The 20,872-nt window shown below is 40.5% G+C and overlaps 1 protein-coding gene across 2 annotated transcripts in view; it reads left to right on the top strand.

The window, feature by feature from the left end:
• Positions 1-20,872, top strand: part of CDH13 (cadherin 13) — a 1,287,194-nt gene that overhangs the window by 549,864 nt on the left and 716,458 nt on the right. For both annotated transcript variants that reach the window (XM_064488932.1, XM_010980492.3), the window contains one exon: positions 10,684-10,795. In XM_064488932.1, the coding sequence (XP_064345002.1) occupies positions 10,684-10,795 (112 nt within the window). The remainder of the gene's footprint in view (positions 1-10,683; positions 10,796-20,872) is intronic.

The raw sequence follows: 20,872 nt of genomic DNA, 5'->3' as shown, positions 1-20,872 counted from the left end.
GAATGACACCCCCTCAGATATTTTTGGTTTTGCTTTTTAATTTCAGCTTTATTGAGGTGTAATTGTTAATCAAAATTATAAGCTATTTAAATAAGACATCACAGTGACCTGACACATGTGTACATTGGGAAAGGATCCCCCTATCCAGTTAGTTAATCCATCATCTCACATGTCTGTCCCTTTGTATGTGTGTGAAAGAACATCTGAGTTCCCCTCTCACAGCAAACCTCAACCATACAACAGTGTTATCAGCCACTTGCTTTATTTCAGCTCCTCAGACCTTATTCATCTTATACCTGAAAGTTTGTATCCTTTTACCAGCCTCTTTCTATGTTCCCCACACTCAAGCCTCTTACAACTACTTTTCAACTCTCTGATTCTATAAGTTTGATTTTTTTTTTCCAGATTCCACCTGTATATGATACCATGGAATATTTGTCTTTCTCTGCCTGGCTTATTTCAGTTAGCATAGTACCCTCAGGTTCCATCCATGCTGTCGAAAATGGCCGATTTTCTTCTTTGTTTCTCATGGCAAAATAATAGTTATAAATAAATATATAAATATGTATATAATTATATTATATATACATATGTATATATATAATCTTCTTTATCCGTTTATTCATTGATGGGCATAGGTTGTTCCTATACCTCTTTGAACAATTTCAAGTGACATTGTATTTATACAACATTTTCCTTCCCTTGTATAAGCTATTCATGGGTGGTAGTAGGCTGAAAAATGGTCCCCTGGACATGCCCAGGTCCTAATTCCCAGAACATATGACTGTTACCTGATGTAATCACAACCATCCTTATAAAAGGGATGCATGAGGAGTCAGAATTGGAAAGCAGTATAATGATGGAAGAAGAGAGACAGAGAAAAAAAGAAGATGCTATGCCTCTTCCTTTGAAGATGGAGGGAGGAAGTGTGAACTAAAGAATGTAGATGGCCTATGAGACCTGAAGTAGAAAGGAAACTAGAGCCTGCTGAAGGAACATAGCCTGTGGACCTGTTTTAGACTTCTGATACCCAGAACTGTAAGATAAACTATGTTGTAAGCCACTAAGATTATGGCGATTTGTTACAGCAGCAGTATGTAACTAATACATGGAGGTTGTCTTATTTTGGATTCCCCTGAGAGCCAAGACAAAGGGCTAGATACAGGTGGTTTCCTTTGGGAGGTGACTCAGGAAGCAGGAGGGAGGAGCTGGAGGGGGAAACAGGAAGATGGAGAAAGTCAATGTAACAAGGTGTCACTGAGGTCACTGCTGTGGACAGCGGGGCTCAATTCACTAGGACCTCTGGGTGGCACTCACATCTCTCTCTCAGAGGAATCGGTCTGGAAGAAGGCAGGTTGGAGCATTTAACGAGCTGCCACTTCCCAACATCAAGGCCAACTTTGAGGGCTTAACTCCTCTGAATTTCCCAGCACTGCCTGACCTCACATTAACCAGGCTCCTGCAGAATAGGAGCAAGCTCCAGAGCAGAACGTGAGGAGACCGAGGACTCCCGGCAGGGCAAGTCTGAGCTCTTGGGGAACCATGCACTGCAGCAGTGACTGAGACAGGAGGGTGGCCAAGGGGACTGATTCAGGCCCTGATCTTCTACTGAGCTGAAGCCTCAAACCCCAGACCTATTCATTTAGTATGCCTCCTGTGTTGTCTCCAGAGAATCCAGCTTTTACGTATAGACAGAACTAGTCTTCTGGGGCCTGGCACCCAGTAGATATTTCGTGTTTGTTCAGCTGACCTTCCTGGGGCAGCTGAGCCTCACCCAAGAATATCTCATATGGGGACTGTTTTGCTTGCATTTTGCTTTGCTTAACGGACATTTGGCTGCACTAATTTAATTGCCACAGTTTCATCAATAGACACAAATACCATCAATTCTAGGGCAGGCACAGCCTCTAGTTTCTCCTAAGAGTCAGCCAAGTCTTCTTAATTTTGCATTAATGAAAATTCTTACAAAACTATTCTTCTTAAAAAAATGTCCAATTCAGTCTAGTTGATTAATCCTGGAGTCTTTCGAGTAAAGAAGTCATTCTATTTAGACAAAAAAATTATAGTTTCATTGAGTGAATTATTTTGGGGCTCTGTTTTGGCCAGACTCAAGGAGGACATGCCTGGTCAATTCAGTCCTGTTTTAGACCGCAACACATTTTCAAATAATCTTGGGAACAACCCAGAGCTTGTTATCCCTGTGAAATTGCTCCTTGTTTCTTCAACTAGCATGCCTTACTGTTTGCATTTACCAAAACCCTGCATGGAACAACATTCTTTCTTGTACTTTGCCACTTGAAAAATGTCAATCATCTTTCTAACATAGCCTTTTCTGTAACATGGTCCCATTTCCTACTCTCATCCAAAGAGTTTGTTGTTCCTTATTCTGAACACTTAATACATATTCCTCTATATTAATATAAATGATAATAACAGTTCATAGCATGTGGTACCAATTATGAGCCTGTTCCTGTTCTAAAGCTTTTGATTTATGTTAACTCACTGAACCTCACAATCAGTGAGAATAGATGCAATTATTGGCTGTATTATACAAAGGAGGAAACTAAAACACAGAGACGTTAAGTAACTTGCCCAGGACCACACAGCAGCTAAGTGGTAGAACTGGGATTTTATGTTATATGCGTATGTGTCTGCCTTTCCTTCTAGATAATAAATTTATCAAGGGCTGTGTTTATTTCTCCATCTCCAGCATCTAGCCCAGGGCCTAGAAGATAATAGAAATGTTTAATTTTGACTAAAGGAATTAATGGGAAAAAAAAACCTAACCCCTCTGTCATGACAGCAAATCAAAACACCCCATCATTTAAAAGGAACAATTGCTAAGACAAAAGAAAAGGGACTGTTTATACTCAGGAATGGAGCATGTAGGCATTTATTTCTACATCGACTTTCTTATGGTCTTGTCCAAGGGTTCCAAAGGCATGACCCTTTTTTCATCTTCCCTCTCTTTCTCCCTCCCTCAGTTTCCCTCTACTCTTCCTTTTTCTTTCCCTCCTCGGTTTCTCCCTCTCCATTGGTTTGCCCAAATTATATTTATATCTGGAATAAACAAGTAAAGGGAACCAATATTTTCTGAGTGCCCATTGTGGGGCCAACACTATGGTAACTGTACAAGTGGCCTATGGCTGCTGTAAAAACTGACCACACTCTCAGCAACTTAAAACCACACACATGGATTGCCATACAGTTTTGAAGGTCAGAAGTCCAAAATGGGTCTTACTGGGCTAAAATCAAGGTGTCAGCAGGGCTGCATTCTTTCCGGAGGCTCCATCCCTTTTTTTGGTGCCTTTTCCAGCTTCTTGAGGGCTCTTGCATTTCTCAGCTGGTGGCCTTTTCTCCAACTTCAAGGCCAGTGATGGCAGGTTAAGTCCTTCTCACATGACATCACTATGACTTTTCACTGTCACATCACTTTCTCTAAATCTGCAGTTCTTCCTTCTATATGCAAGGATTCTTGTGACTACAGTGGGTCCATCTAATCCAGGATAATCACTATTTTAAGGTCAGGTGATTTTCAACCTTAATTCCCCTTTTCTGTGTAGTCTGACATATTCACAGTTTCTAGGGATTAGACTGAAGATATCTGTTGGGGACCATTATTCTGTCTACCAGATAGCCTTTCTTTTTGCGTTATCTCATTAAAACCCCCAGCAACTGTATGTTGTAGGTGGTCTATGCTCATGCAAAGAAAATAAAGAGGCTGTCCAAGGTTAAGTAATTTGCCAAAAGTCAGAGAAACGGCGACATAGCCAGAATGCAGGCTCACATGAATTTTGGCCTCTTGTCCCATGCTTTTCCAAATATACTTAGCTTTCCTTTTAGTAACTGGAGGAAAAGATACTGAGTAGTATTCAACTCGAATTAAAGTCTTGAATGGTGGCCTCAAATTGTGTATGAAGGCAGCAACAGAACTCACCAAACTGTAAGGATTTTCCCCCTTTATATTCCCAGGAATCACAAAATCATGTCTAAGTGTCTTACATTAATGGCCAGGAAGGTGGCAGGTGTTCTGTGTCCAGAGGCTGAAAAGCACCAGGAGTTTTCAAGGAGGCCAGATTCACAGGGAGTGATTCAGAGGGAGTGTGGTTGACATGAACTGACACAGTGACCATATCAATATGTGTGTGTGCACATGTACATGTATGTACGTGTGTGTGTGTGTGTCTTTGAAGTGCTTCTTTTCTCTGTGCTTCCCTGGCAGGCAGTGCGCCATTATAAACCCTTCCAGGACTCTAGGTTTTTGGTCCTGGCAGGATAAAGAATCAATCAAATACATTGCTGTAACATTTTTATATCCTGCAAGTCAGAGATAGTAGCCTTTCTTCCCCACCAATCTAAGCCCCTCCAAACTGATTGCAATAGACCGACTTTGACAAGAGTAAACCAGAGGTGTTTTGTGGCAAGGATAAAGTAACTGTCCATGTACCCTAATAGCAAAAAGCCAGTGAGGCAGTGTAAGGAAAACAACGAGGGGCCAGCACACACTAGCGAGTTCATTTGGAAAATACCATTTTGAATGGCTTAAGAGAGGATGAGATCCGGGGTTGTTCACAGCCTGCTGAGATAATTGTCTGTGGCAGGAAGTTTCTCTCTTTTTATTTATGGCTGTTTCAAATACAGTTGTGTTAAGCTTTTCTTCAGTTCTGATATTTTTCTCTGGCCTCTGGGATAATCTGTGATGCAGTGTATAGAAAACCCTCTGCTCTAGTGCTGAGTTTAGTGCATAGTCAGTCAAGTGGTGCTGTAACAAACAACCCCAGACCTTAGGGACTGCACCCTGCACGTGGAGTTTCCTTGTTGGGCAGTTCTCCCAGGTGCTTGTCCTCTAAGCAGTGACTGATTTCTGGGCTCTTTCTATTAGATGACTCTACCACCTCGGAATCCTTTCTTTCTGTTTCCTAGATGGCTAAGAGAAGGCATTTCAGGGGGCAGGTCTAGTGGTGAAAATCCTTCCACCTCCTTTGGTTGCCAGTGCTTAGTCATATGACCAAAATCACTGCAACAGAGCCAGGAGCACATAGCTGTGGGTACTATTATGAGAAGTAACTAGACACTCTTAACAAGGAGAATTCTTTACTTGAAAATCTTATTTCCAAAGTCTAAAGCAGGAGTTGCAAACTCTAATGCCTAGAGGGAGCAGGAGCCGTAACAGGGAATGGTGCAGACGAGGACAGGGCAAAGAGGTGCACTCGATGGAACATGATAATTTAACTTTTATGACAGACTGCTCTGGCTGAACTAACCACATCTGCTGGCCAGATCCATCCCATATGCTGCCAGTTGGCAACCTGCAGTCTAGGGCAGAAAAAATCATTTTTTTCTGGAAGCAAATTCCAAAGTTGGCTATGCTCTTGAATCAGTACCTGTCAGGATAAACATAAACCCTTTCTTTTTAAAAGAGTATGCTGTGAACAGCAGCATGGAAGTGGAAGCTAAAAAAGAGAAGCAGGGATAAAGAGTGTGTTGTAAGGATTCACTATCCGTGTGTAAGTTTAGGGCAGTGGCTCCTGCATAAAGGACAGAGCTCTGAGCTGCCATTTTAAAGGAGGCTGGGTACCCCGCAAAAGCGGGACAACTCAGCCCACAGCAGGCACTGATGTTCTCACTGTGCAGCTGACTCCCAGGTGCAGATTCCCTCCTGATCTTCTATCTGATTCAGGTCCCTGCTGTTCCCCTCTGAATATTTCCCAGCACAGTCTGTGCACTGAGCAGTTTTATAGTAGCAACAGAAGGAATATTTTGATGCTGTTTGTCAGTGTTGACCCTGGGGAAGATCAGTGAATCATGTATATTGTTTTAAACATAATATAGAGCAATAATAATAGTGATAATAATAATAGCAAATATTTATTGGGCAATTACTATGTGCCCAATACCATGTAAGGCTCTTTACAATTATTAGCTCACTTAATCCTCATAATAACCTGTAAGATACTTTCATTATTTCCATTTTCTATCTGAGGAAACTGAGACACAGAGGGTTACTTGCCCAAGGTTACAGCTGGTAAGTGACAGCTGGCAAACTGGGATACGTACAGAACCAGTGTGGCTCTGTCCTGTGTTTATAGTCTGTCTGAACTGAATCTGCTTTCATAACAGGCTGATTGCAGTTTTCACATAACAAAAATCCTTTGGTGGTCATAAAATATGATCATTGCTAAGCTTTCAAGGGTGTATTTGTTACCTGTTGTTTATGAGATGCAAACTAATGCATAAATGAACAAAAGAACCATACAGGAAGACCATTACTGCCAATGCCTTAAAGATGAATTTGGACTGTTGCTCATAGCATCTATTCTGGAAATGTTAAAGAGAGTTTGGGGAAAAGTATGCCCAGGTAGTATATTTATGAGTGACATTCAATAATGTTGGAGAAGGGGTTGCTTAGTTTTGGAGTCATGTCTGTGTACTCATCTTAAACCAATGAGGGACTTGTCTTCATATTCCACCACCAAACTCAGTGCCAGTGAAATTGAAAATGCGGCAAGTTCATGGACAGATGCCATTTGAAATCTGCTAGAAAGTCAAAAGGCAGCCAATAGCAGTAACTAGAACATGCCGGCACGACTGCCCAGTCAGACCTTCAGCTATGGGGGAGCTCTAAATTAGTCTGGATCCTTTTTTAAATGCAGTTTTGTCATTTCAGAGATCTGTGACACGAAACCCGGAGAGGCATAAAGGAATTCACATGAAGACAAAGAGTGTGTTGGTTAAAAAGACAAGTCTATACTCCTCTCCATTTACCCAACTCATTCTGACCCAGCTTCAAGATCAAAGCAGAAATGTCCCTTCTGTGGGTTTGCTTTCTGCGATCCCTCTAGATGAAGCTAGACTTCCTCCCAGCTTTTACACGCTGCAAAAGAGACCCGTGAATTCCTTTCAAGTTAAAGTTTGATTTTAGTTCATCAGTTAGTTAAATTATGATTCATTAATGCCTCTCACTTTTTCTAGTCCATAGTAACAGTTAACACTAGTGACGACTTATCTTGCGCAGCACTAGTCTGATTGCTCCCAACACATCCCTCCATTGAATCCACATGGCCACTCTCAGTACACATCTTGTTTTCCGTGTTTTTCTACGTGAGAAAACTGAGATCAGAGTGACCATGAAAAACACCAAACTGCACAGTCATTAAAGGGCAGAGCCAAGGTTTGTACTAAGTAAAATGACTCTGGAGTCTGTGCTTTTTTCTTTTCTTTTTTTTTTTTTTTTTACCATATTTCTGATTATTTCCTTTATTATTATTTTTTAATTGAAGTATAGTTAATTTACAATGTGTTCATTTCTGGTGTACAGCATAGTGATTCAGTTATACATACATACATTATTTTTCAGATTCTTTTCCATGATAGTTTATTACAAGATATTGAATATAGTTCCCTATGCAATACCTTAGGACCTTGTTGTTTTATCTGTTTTTTATGTAGCAGTTTGTATCTGCTATCCCAAAGTCCTAATTTATCCTTCCCTTGCCTTTCACCTTTGGTAACCGTAAGTTTGTTTTCTATGTCTATGAGTCTGTCTCTGTTTTGTAAATAAGTTCATTTGTATCATTTTTAAAAATTTTACATAAAAGTGATATTATATGATATTTGTCTTTGTCTGATTTACTTCACTTAGTATGATAATCTCTAGGTCCATCTATGTTGCTGCAAATGCCATTAGTTCATTCTTTTTTTAACAGCTGAGTAGTATTCCATTGTATGTACACCACATCTCCTTTATCCACTCATCTGTCAGTGAACATTTAGTTTGCTTCCATGTCTTGGCTATTGTAAATAGTGCTGCTATGAACACTAGGATTCAAGTATCTTTTTGATTTAGAATTTTCTCTGGGATGTATGCCCAGCAGTGAGATTGCCAGATCATATAGTTTAGAGTTTGTGCTTTTAACAACTGCATTATAGGGCTTCTCTGTAAGCTCCAGGACAATGCCTAGTAAAGTGCTCACTGAATCCCATGAGTTTAATAAGTATTTGGAAACAAGTGAATGAATGGAAGGAGGAGGAAGTAAATGAATTATTTGACTAGTTATTACCTCGCTAGGTCACACTTGCCCAGGAGAGTGCTGTGTGTGTTCATGTTATAAAGCACTTAATTGGAATTTTGACTGGTGGATGGAGTAACCTAAGAATCTGCAAAAATAGAACTGAGCCTCTGGGAGTCCTCCCACCAGTCTCACCCTCCCTGAGGGTCTGCAGTAGGAAAAGGTTTAATTTTCCTTTATGATGACTCCAGAGGAATCCTGAGTAGAACTTGCCAAAGAATCAGAACAGAGACTGAGCCGCAGAGAGACAAACACCAGGAATTTAGCTCACCTGTACTCTCGGTCAGTCCTGGATTCTTAACTCAGGATCCCTGAAGAAATGCCATCTACCTTAGTTCCTATGGGATGACTGGTTTACTGGCCTGGAATTTGAGGGCAGAATTAGCTGATCAGAAGGTTAACATACAATTTTAGGCACAAGGTGCCTGGTGGCAACCCTTGGCCATTTGCTGTTTAACTGAATTAATGTTGGCCAGTTGTAGATCTTCTGCTTGCAAAATTGCCAGCAAATTATTCTGAGTCCTGAATCTTCATTCTTTGTGTGTGCTACTTAGGATGTCAGTGTTATGATGGCCTCAGAAGGGACCTACCCAGAGCCTGCTCTCAAGGCAAGAGGAAGTTTTACACACAGAACTGCTCAGATATGGAACTGTAGCCTCCTTCCCCCTTTGATTTTTAGAAGGATGATGTCGATCAGGGTGATGACTCTCCCATTTCAATTCTTCTGATGTTTCTCAGGCCGGCCACATGTGAACCTCGGGAGATTGATTCTTGCTCTTGTTCCTTGGGTTCAGTGCATATCAGAGGGCTGGTATTTAGACAGAAGCCCTGGTCCCACAGCTTCCAACCTTTTGTACACTCCTTTGAGTTCGCTGGTGGAGATAATGAGTTTTCTTCAACAGCCTGTCGGCGGTGGTTAAAAGTTTGCATTCTGGTATCAAAGTTTAGTGTCCCAAGAAGCATATAATGAGTCAAAGACTTGAGTGTGAGTAGTTTTATTTGGAGGGTGGTGTCAGAAAAAATACCAACAGGGGGTGAGTAAATGAGTCAAAGAAGAGAAGGCAGCTAATGAAGGTGAGTTATGAGCCAGATACCACTGTGAGCGACTGCCCAAGTGGAAATTGGGAGACAGCACACTTGCCTCTGAGTTATCTCACCTGAGGGGTGAGGAAGCCAAGGTATTCATGCTCCAGTTCTCATCAATTATAGTTGAGGGCTGGTCCTGGGAATGTGAATTTCCAAACATTGTCTGCTGGCACCATACTCAGATAAAGCAGCCTCCCACAATTTTCAGAGAAATGGCCCATGCAGGAAAAAAAACAAAACAAAAAACAAAGTCCTGCCCTATGATATGGAAGGACTGAAGGATGTGAGCAGAGGGGCTCTGACATTGTGCAGAATCAAAGGGCACTGAAACCTGGATTCAAATCCTGGTTCCACTCATTCTAACTGTGTAATTCAGGGCAAGATTGTTAGCCTCTCTAGAATGTCAGGGCCTTTGTCTGTTAAATGTATCTTATAATATGCTAAGTACATCACAGAATGGTTGTGGAGACTGGAGGAGTTAATGCTTGTAACAAACTGAGCACAGTGCTTGCCACATAGTGATGTCTGAATGTTAGCAGTCCTAGTTTAGGTATTCTGGAGCATCTTCTCTGTGCCAGGATAATATGTGGTTGATACCTGGTATAAAAGGTGGAGAAAAAGATAATCTCCAACTTCACACTGCTTATAATCTTTGCCTACTAAGCCTACGACTGTTTCTTCCCTTACTAAAGTATCCGTTGTCCAAGAGTATTGACATATGCTTCTATGTTCCAAAAACCTAAATTTTTTACTTCTGGATGAAATGCCCCAAGAATTTGCAAAGACAGAGCTGAGCCTTCAGAGATATTGTAAATGTTAAATTTCCAAGTAGCCAAACATACTAAAATAAAACGAAAGGGGTGAAATTAATTTTAATAGCAAATCTATTTTGTCTAATCTGTAAAATATCATTTCAAAGTGTAATCCATATAAAATTATTAATTATAGATTTTACTTTATTTTTCTTTTCGGTGCTTAGTCTTCAAAATCCAGTGTGTATTTTCTACTGACAGTTTCAGTGCAGCTACATTCCAAGTGCTCAGTAGTCACCTGTGGCTCATGGGCACCATATTGGACTGTGAAGGTCTAGGGGATCCTGGATTCTTGTGAGAAGTAACTTCCAATGGGATAGTTCTGTTTTCCTCTTCTTCATCGATCATGTCATTCCTTTGCATCTATGAAAGTGAAGTTGATTTTAGCTCAGATATCATATGAAATTGACAGTTTCTGTAATGAAATTTCACACATGGAAACCATGGTGAGCTTCTTAGCAGGTGTAAAAATCTGACGGAGTTATTTCTTTAACTGCAACTTAATGGAAACTGCAGCAGCTGTTCCCATTTGTGTGTTTTCCAAATCTCATTGCCAAAACGAATTGTTGGCAGCCATAGGTGATATCAACTTACCTCTTCATTTGGGAAATGTAATTAAAACTTCAGCTCATTTCTAAAAGTCACAGATTTGGTAAAAGTTAGCAGGGCAAACATATAAGCCTCTGTTAAAATATTGATGGCTTTGGTTTTCTCAGGTGCTGCTGCTAACATCTGCAGAAGATTTGGACTGCACTCCTGGGTTTCAGCAGAAACTGTTCCATATCGATCAGCCAGCTGAATTCATTGAGGACCAGGCGATTCTAAACTGTAAGCAACTGACGGTGCTTTTTGCCTATTCACCCATGTCTAAGAATGTGTCTCAGGGTATGGTATTCTAAACTAAATGATGTTTTCTGATCATTTTTCGTGTGTCACTGTTTGACTCAAGGTGGAAGGTCTTGAATTAGGGCCTTGTCAGCTTAGAGGTGAATAGAGTGGTGTGTGCCTCTTTTGAGTATTTTATTACCTGTGAGCATTTCCTGACAGCTCCCAGGAAATGGGGCTGCTGACTCCAATGTGAGTACTAGTCTGTGCGAAGGAAGTGAAATCTGTTTCCTCTGGGAATATCCCAAAAGCAAACCATTGCCTTCCTATGGGCTTTAGTTCTACCTGGATTTCTCATACATAACATTAGATCAAAATAATGGTGCGAGCAGGATGTTGGCTTCTGGGAAATTTTAGGCACAGGAATTTAAAATTCATTTTCTTAAGGCTTTAAGGTGGAATTCTGAAAGATTCAAAATCTCTACTGACAATTCTGTGGATTAAACTCAAATCCCTCCAAATTCCCATTGATTTCCTTAAAATATGCTCTCCTCAGATCCGTAGTTATAATCTCTCCCTATTTTTAATGCCAGTGTTGTATTGTTTTAACTTTATGATGGCATGGAGTGCATTGCTAAATGCATTACAAGCATAGTTTTAGCACAATGAAGTTAAAATTAGTGGTAGACAAGTAACCAGTTAATTGTAGGCTCTTGAGTACTATTCTTTAACTTTTGGGAGTGAAAGATATAAGAGCAGTGGTTTATTTGGTCAGATGCTCTATGGTCCCTTTAGGGAAGATAATTGTACATTTGCCCTTATGGTCCCAGGTTTGCCTTCCAGGCTAACCACATTCCTTTATTCCTGTGGTATGTGGCTGGCGTGTTTAAAGAAAAAGGAGGGAAAAACCCCCAGCCTGACTGAATGGATTGTTCAGGGAGGCTGGAATACATTTTACGAGTTGAAAGGAACACAATAATGAAGATGCAGTGTTGAGCATCCAGGGAGCTGTCCAAGGTGAAGCCCTTGCACATTTTGATGCAATTACACCAATGAAATCACTTCAATAATGAGAGTGTATAATGACAAGGTGCAGGACTGGCACAAGAAGTGAATTCCAATACGTGATTTCATGTTAATTTGATCCCTGTGTGTGACTCCTGGGTCAGGCCATCAGGAACCCTCATTTTTCTTTTGATTCTTCCATTTATCAGAATCAATATATTTCAAATGGAACTAGGTTTAAGAGAACCACTTTTCTGGCTCTCCTCTCCTCTCCTCTGCCTCATCTCCTATCTTTTCTTTTCTCTTCTTTTTTTCCAAGCGATTATCCCAAATGGCATCTATATTAACATGTGTGGAAATGTGAAGCCACCCTCAGTATGGAAATTAATAGAGTTGATATGCAAAGCAGGCCCATAAATGTGATTGCTTCTGTAATCTTCACGACACCAAACAGCTTTTAATTCACCTCTGAGAAGCTGGAAACAATCATACTTCGGGGGATCTTTTTGATTTGAACTAGACGACACTGTACATTCCAATATCACAGTTTTGTGTGTGTCTGTGTGTGTGTTTTTTTTAATCTCCTAATTTCGTGGGTTATGGTTGCTGATTCTGTGTAAGCTAGTAAGTGCTACATGGAACTGGGTGGGTTGATTATCAATGATGGCATATTCAGGAAAAGTCAGTGATATGGAGATTGGGGCTGTTTAAAATTCTATATGTGAATTTGTATGTGAATTGGCTGGATCAGCAAAATCCGACTAGCCCCCCTCAGTGAGATATATAAATAAGGGAGAAAAAACACAAAGAGCGGATTTAGTTCAATACTTTTGAGTTCACCTCAAAGCAATGAACATAGGTTGTCATGAATATAGACCCTGTGAATAAGGTGAATTGTGCCTGAATGAGGAAGAAAGTTTTCACAGACTTGAGAATACCTATTGAATATTGTTTGGGAAAATATGGCTTTCCAGAAGTCATAGCAATGTATTTTTCTCTATTTCATATGCAAGAGGAAATAAAAGGCCCCAAATTTTGAATAGACTTTTCCCCCTAGCCAACATTTTAAGTCTCCCTCCCTCCCTCCTTCCCTCCTCTCTCCTTCTCAGTTTTCTCCATGCATTTCCTTATGGTTCAACACAAGGTCCTTCTATCTCTGAAAAATGTGACTAGCCAGGAAACCAGTGAGTGGTGTGTGCTCTCAGAATGAAAACCCTATTGTCACAGGCTAACATCTAGGTGAAAACTGAAAAGAATCAAACAGAACCAGAATGTTTTTAAAATACTTAGGTATTTGAGGTCACATACCAAGATCCAGGAAATGGTTAGGGATGGTTCAGTGACGTGTAAATATAAGCTGATGTTCTAGGTAATAACAGAGGTTAAAAGGAACCAGGTTAGTAACATTACCTTGGACTCCACTAGTGGCATTTGTGCTTTTCATTTTTCCTTTATCGTTGCAATATTGAAGAGCTTTGGTTTCCAATCATTGTGAATTTTTGCCTTGCAGAAAGTGTAAAACACAGCATAATCAGTCATTTGATGTCTACACTTTTCACCATTCTGTAAAGTTGTCTGGTGGAAGTGTTGTCTCTTTGCCCGACAGACAGAGCCTATCTGCCCACACCCCAGACTTCTATTCAACTGAGTCTGTGTTCAGCTTTTAGCATGTTTCAGGGAATGTTTATTCTGTCCACGGCTCCGTGCTCTCTTTGTTCAGACAGTAATATTTCCTTTTATCCTTTTTCATCTTTCTCCTCAATTCTCAATGACTTATCTTTTTCTGCTTTAACTGTTACTAATGGTCACCTCCACTCCTTTTATTTCCCTAATATTTTATTCACTCTTCACTCCAATACATCTTTCCCTCAGTTGTTCTAAAGCCTTTTATTTTCTTCACATCCAAATAAGTCTTTATTCTACTCTCCTTTCCACCAACTAGACTAGCTTTCGTCTTTAAAGGGCCATTTTTAAACAAGCTTCTAGGATCAAAACATGACATCCCACTATTTCTTCTCATATAACCAGGGGATCTTTTTCACCGTGTCTTTCACAGTGTGATGCAAAGCCCCCCACTCAAGATAACTTGGAAAAGTTCTCTTGCTTCATCTCAGTCTTTAAAGGTGAGCTGGGAAGATGTGATTTTTCTCATTTTTGATGAAAAGTATAAGAAGAAACGGGGAGACAGTTTAGAAGGCAGAAAATCAGAAAGGAGACATCCATTCAAAGTTTTTAGACTCAGGGAGAAATCAGTGAGGGGTGTGTTCCTGGAGGTCCCTAGGGGTCTCCAACACCCAGAATTCTCTTAAATTGTTGATGTGGTTGCTTCTCTTACAACACAAAAATCATGCGATTCTGGTAGTCACTGTCTTGGTACCACAAGATTTGGATAGCGATCCTGGTTACAGCCTCGCAGCTGACACTCAGGCTTCAGAAGAATAGCTGGCCTGGAAAACTGACCAGCCACCCAGCTGATGTGGAAGAAGACCAAGTGTCCCCGCCTATCTTGTTTTCTGCAAAATTATAGAGCAGAATATTCTGCCCTGCCCACATCAGCTCAGACAGACCTCCTTGGCATTATAGAGGGATCTATGATTATCTTGTTTGCGAGGGGAAACCACACTCATGATCCTCCAACCTCTGTTAGTGAGAGGTGTCTCCAACTTCTAGTGTCCAGAAACGACATCCTATCAGCCACCCAGCCAGTATCGGGTCAGCACTTTTCTTCCACCTTGTTCATCCTTCACGGATTGCTCCTCTTGGAGGACACATACACACAAACACAAATACACAGAGAGAAATCACCACATTTGAGTTCAACTAAAGTACAAGCTGTGTAATTACACTTTTAATAAAGAACCTTCATTGGTTAGCATAGACTTGGTAACAAACAACTCCAGTGATCTAACATAAAAGTTTATTTCTCATTCACATCATGTGGATGCAGGTTGGCTGCTCTCCTGGGTGGCTCTCCTTCAAGTAGTTGTCCTCCATGCAGGAACTTGAGGACCCAAGCTACTTCCTCCTTGGTCCTGCCATCTTGTGACTTCCAGTCCTTCTTAAGTCACAGAGCTGGCAGATGGATGGGCAAGAAAACATATGAAAAAGGCACCACAGGTGCTTAACCACTTGAGCTCAAAGGGACATGTATCATTTCTGCTCACACTCAGTTAGCTGACCTAGGTGTACAGCCAGCCTAACTGGAAGAGAGGCTGGGGAATGTATCAGTGTACGCTCACAGTCTCTATGCAGATCCAAGCAAAACCATGTGATCCCAGTCAAAAACAGGCTCTTGAAAGAGACAGAAATAGACCACAAAGGAGGCAGCTGTCTCTGAGTAACCTGGGTCTACATGGGAAAAAAAAGACAAAGTTGGTCATTCAAGCAGGAGAGCAAGTCATGCACTTGTGACTACCTCCTGCTTTTCTTATCAGGGATGCTTCCCACTGAGCAGAATCAGCTTCTTCCCTGCTTCCTCTTAGAAACACCCAAGGAGGGGACCTTCTGATGGCTTTAATAAGGATGGGCTCCAGTTGCATCCTCCTGATGATTATAATATTGATTAAGATCACATAGTTTTAAACTCATGTTGACTAGGGTTCAAATATGTGACATCATCTTGTGTTAGCTGTGTGACCAGGAATGAGTTATTTGAATCCTGCAAGTCTGAATTATCTCATCTCTCTAAGAAGGATAATGGCAGTCCTTCCTTCTAGAGTTGATGGTAAAATGCTTAGAACATAGTTATGACTAAATGGAAGCTGGCATTATTATTACTGTAATTATTGCTATTGTTACTGCTGCTGTTGTTACTATTGTTATTATTATTCATAGATCTTAGATAGGTTCAATACCCTTATAATGACCATCTAAACCTGGCTTTTTAGAAACCAAATCATGGACATTAAAATTTGAAGAGATGAAAAAACATTTAAAGCAGTGATTTAGGATTTGGACTTCATGAACCAATAGAATTTATTAAAAAATTTTTGGATTGATAGAAGTGTATTTTTAAATATCCTCCTAAGTATGAATATGAAAAAAAGAAAAAGAAAAGCAAACTAATAAATGTGATAGAGTGAAAATATTGCCATCATTTACTGTGGCCAGACTTTTAAAAGTGAGATCAAAAAACAAACAAAACAGAAGTAAGAATTAATTACCAAAGGGAGGGCTGCCCTTTAATTTGAGTAAATTTTGCTTTGCAAAAAATGCACCAAATGTCTTTATTTACCTCATTTTGGTGAGAAATCACTGATCTAAGGCATTAGGTTGATGTTACTTAATTTGCTCTTGACTTTTCTGATATTCTTCTGAAGTTTCAATATGTTCATTTTTCTGGAGAGGCAGAGATGGCTCTTGAGGGATTTCTTCATGAAGGACTATATACATATACTGACAGAAAAAAAAAATAGAGAATTTCTAGAAAATGTAACAAGTATGCACACATTAGGGTCAGATGTTGGGATTTTTAAAAGGCATCTCCAGTGTTGGCCCATGCGGCTTCCATGACCTTCATAGCTGACATTTACTATATGCTCTCTAAATGTGGAGGGTCCCCTTGAGCCTCGTAACAGGCCTTAGGGAAAAACATACATTCACGTGCCCATTTTACAGGTGAGGATACTAAGGCTGGGTTAGGTGAAGTTATTTACCCAAGGTTGTGTTGCTTATAATTGGTGGCATGAAGATTTGAACCCAGGATTCCAGTGTCCTGTCCCTTGCCCAGCATTCTCTGGCTTTGTGTCTTGTAGTTTTGGTGGTGACCTATCAAGGTGACCTGCCACTTAATTTTCCCACCTCTGTCCATCAACCTGGATGAAATGGAGACCTGATACTGCGTTACGTTTTTTCTGTTCAAAGACAAGTTCATTCTTCCTCTATAATATAGAAAAACATAGAAAAAGGGCCTCTTTTTCCTGGTTTTGAATGGATCCAGTTACAGATTGTCCATGACCCTACACTTCTGGCTTTCTGCCCACCCCATGAGTTCTTTTCACCAAGACACTTCTTGGTCATGCCACCTTGACACTGACCTTGGTTAGTAGCCAGGTCACCCATGGAGCGCATGGTGTCGCATTAATCATGTTTGTGCTTAACAAACATGAGTCATGGCTTTTGAAGGTGTTTTTAATTGACTATAAATCAAATAGGGAACTTGAAAAATGAAGGCAATTAATGAAAAAGCAATGTGAGAGGTGTTTTGCATCCTAACGCAGGAAATACATCGCCAGTGAATTAAATGTCAAAACAAAGGCCCTTTTGACCCTGCTGAAAAGATTCCATTTGATAGTAAAAAATGAATGAACTTTCCAACCTGGCAGGTGGAGAAATTCCTGTTTCCTGAGTTCAAGCTGACTCAGAATTTTGTCTGTCTGCATTCTTTATCCTTGAAAACTTCCTAAGTTCATTTGCTTTGTTTTCAATTTTGGTGATTTAAAAAATAACAAATATGATAATTTCCTTTCCATTTTCTGTTTGTCCTCTGCACTACTAACTTGTAGTTACCCTCACGTTAGGAGATTGATTAACTGATTAGTGAAATTATTTAACATGACCTGTGCTACAGTCTACATAGATTTGAATAGGTTGGAGTTTCAAGTGGTATATTTGTTTTAAACTGTTGTGATATGCCAAGGAAAATTACTCTGGTGTCACTTAATTCACTCCATCATTATGAAGGTGATTATACTTTGGATCAGAATGTGGACTCCTATTTACATTGATGAGAATTTTTCCTATATTTCAGAGTCCTACTGAAATGTAATATTTTTATAGGTTTGCCCTTCTCTCCCCACCAATATATCTATAACAATCAAGTAATCAGTCAATTAATATTTATTAGGATCGTCATAAGTGCACTATACTACCTCATCTCATGTATGTAAGGTTATATAATCAAATAGCTGCAGAATAAAAAGAATATATATATACACCATGGAGGAATATGACAAAATGCTTCCAGATCCTTCCATTGGACTTGGGTCCTAAGTTTTACTTTGCAGATTGGGAAACATATGAAGTAATGGGGTCAGAGAGCCTTAGGAAATGAGGAACATAGGTGCAGGTGGAGCTGTGTTGGCGTAAGTTTTCTTATCAGTGGGATGGAAGAAATAAACAGACCAGAGGAGTCACACTGTCAGCTCTTGGACTAAATTTGCCCCACAGATATGTCCTGCTTGGCTGCTCAGTTTGAGAGTCTGAAGTGTTTAATGAAAGAAATGTGTTGTCAACATTGAGAATTTCACTTTTACAAATTCATAACTTTTGGGCTGTATTGGGCCTCTAGAATATAGATCCCAGCGGCAGGCTGCCTGGGTCTAAATCCAAGGTCAGCCTAGTATCAGCTAAGTAACTTGGGCAAGTCGAAGGAGATGAGGACCTCCCTATACCTTAGTTTCCTCCTTTGAAAAATGAATGTTATGATGGTAGCAACCTCAACAGGTTGTTCTGAGGATTAAATGTTCATCTGCAATAAGCACTAAAATGTTAGCTGCTGGACGTAGTGTAGTAATAACAGTAGCTGAGGTCTTCCCTCTGGCTCACCGATCTCCTGTCTTCCTGTCGTACAGTTGTCTTCCCCCTTTATTCTGCCTGCGCCTTATAGGCATCTACACTCATCTCCATGAAGCCACCATTGCTCATGAGACTAGTGTGTGGGTCAAATGATATGGTGTAAAGGACCAAACACACATGTTTTTATCAAACCATTGCTGTCATTCGCTGTTATTGGTGGTCACGGAAGCAGAGGACAATGCTAAGAGATGGAAGGGCATGGGACAGCTGGCATTGACTGAGAATTTAAAATCTACTTTCAATGTTTTGAATTGTCAATACAGGCAGTGTGTGGAAAGGGGAGCCATATGATCAGTCAGTGTGGCTTCTTCCTGGAAGTTTAGAATAGGAGCCAGGTGGGAGGGAAGAGCTTGGAAGGCTCAGGCATGCCTGGAGCCATTTCAGAAATTCTGAGATGGGGATGATTGGTGGGTATTTCAGAGGAGGGTTGCATAGAGGAGAAGGCAGGATGATTAAGAAGCACTGGAATATGAAACAAGGTTGAGAGCAGAGGCCCAGGGGACTCCCAGGGTCTAGTCTGGGGAAGACATCTAGAAGACAAGTTTTCCCAAAGAGATGCACAATCCATGGAGTCTAGCCCAGCTCACTGACTCATACGACCCTTTTCCTTTCTGGACTTCTGTTTCCCTATTGGTATAATGAGGGTATATTAGGGCTATTTTGGTTGTAATCTAAGTAACCCAGCTCCAATTGGCTTTAGCAAAACTATATAAAATTCTCAGCTCACGTGAATGTGAATTGCAAGATTTGACCTAATCTGTAGGAACACCTGGATCTAGATGCTCTAATGATGTCATCAATATCATTCCTCAATTCATTCCTCGGCTCTGCTTAATATAGTATTGATACCCCTCACTCTCAGAGAGGTGCCCTCCAGGATAGCCACCAGAAGTTCCACCCTTTTATTCTTCCAGTTTAACAACCCAAAGCTTCTCTTTTCCAGGTGTCCCAGAAGACACCTTATGACTAATTCTCTGAGTCCACCTTGATCATGTGCCTGTCCCTAGACCAATTAAGGTATCCAGGAAGATTGGGGCTGGCAAAAGCAAGAGAGTCCACCATGAAGGTGTTTTAGTCTATTGCTAAGGTCTCTTTCAGTACTAACACTGTATGACTGTGGGCTATGTTCCATGCATGAGAATTTTTAGAACCCAGCACACACGCAAATTGTAAATGTCTCTTAGGTGGCAGGGGATAAGGACAGCAATCATGCCAGGTTTCTCACTGGTGATGCTGGTGAGCAGATTGCTTAATTAAGACTGTCAAATTCTAAGTGCTGCCATATGGCCTCACTCTTCAACCTGTTGAGTGTCTTCAATCACATGGTCTGGAGCTGGTATAAATCTCCCTTACTTCTGTTTTTCTTCGAGGGATTAAGAATACAGGAACGTGCAGATGTTTCAGGAGCATCTCCTAATTTAAGGTATTATACCACCTGAATTGTGCTGCTTAATGAGTATGACATCAAAACATAAATTTGGCAGGATTAAGCATGACTTTAAATAGTTTGAGAAGGCAGAAAATCCTATTATCCTGTAGCGGATCAAATCCATACACATTCTAATAATTGTAGTGCTCTCTGTCTGTCCTTTTTATCTTAATTTTCATGGAAATTTTTGTTGGCTTGAAAACAAAAGGGCAAGAGGTGAATATACTTGCCAATAAAAATATCCCCAGGCACTTTCTGTATTTGATCAAATTCACATTCTCCTTCTGGAGATAGAAATGGGAGCTAGGAAAGGAAATGACGTATAGGGAGTGCCTACCATTTGTTTAGTCAATTATTTAAGAATTACAGGAATGGTCACCTACCCTATATTGAGTGCAAGGGATAAAACTTTGAATCAGATAAAAAAGATGCCTTCTGTGTTAGAGCATTCTTTTTTATGGAAAGAGAGAGACAGCCACAATAGAAATAAACACCTAGGAAAACAGGAAAATCATACGTGAATAGCTGATGATAAGTACTGTGGAGGAAATAAGACAAGGGGATTTGATAGAGATTTCTGGGTGGCTGCTATGAATGGGTGGCCAAAGGAGTTTTCTCTGAGAAGCCAAGACTTGACTGAGTGAGGGTACCAGCCAGGTGGAGACTGGGCCGGTAAACCTTTAGGCAGAGGGATCAGGTATTATAACAATCCTAAGATGAGAACAGGATTTTTAGTTTGAGATACTCTGATCCAGGAAAGGGGCTACCATTTTATCCATTTAATCAAATCAACTGCCCAGTAAAATAAGATTATAATCCCATTTTAGAGATGAGGGCATGAAGTTTGATTTAAAGATCTAGTATCTCAAAAGAAATACCAGTGGTGAAAAAGGAGCTCTGATCTGTCTCTGCGTGTTCTCCCCACGTGAAAAGCTGGATCAGACAGAAGTGCTCCTGTCTTTTCCTTTAACAGACGAGGATGCTCCTGAGAGCCTGACAGGACTCTTGGTGCCGGCTTCTGAGTTGGATCACTTATCTCCATCACTTACAGCATTGTGGTATTTCCAGTC

The sequence above is a fragment of the Camelus dromedarius genome, chromosome 9 (assembly GCF_036321535.1).
Source record: "Camelus dromedarius isolate mCamDro1 chromosome 9, mCamDro1.pat, whole genome shotgun sequence".
Classification (NCBI taxonomy): Eukaryota; Metazoa; Chordata; class Mammalia; order Artiodactyla; family Camelidae; genus Camelus; species Camelus dromedarius.
This window is presented reverse-complemented; position numbering and strand designations above follow the sequence as displayed.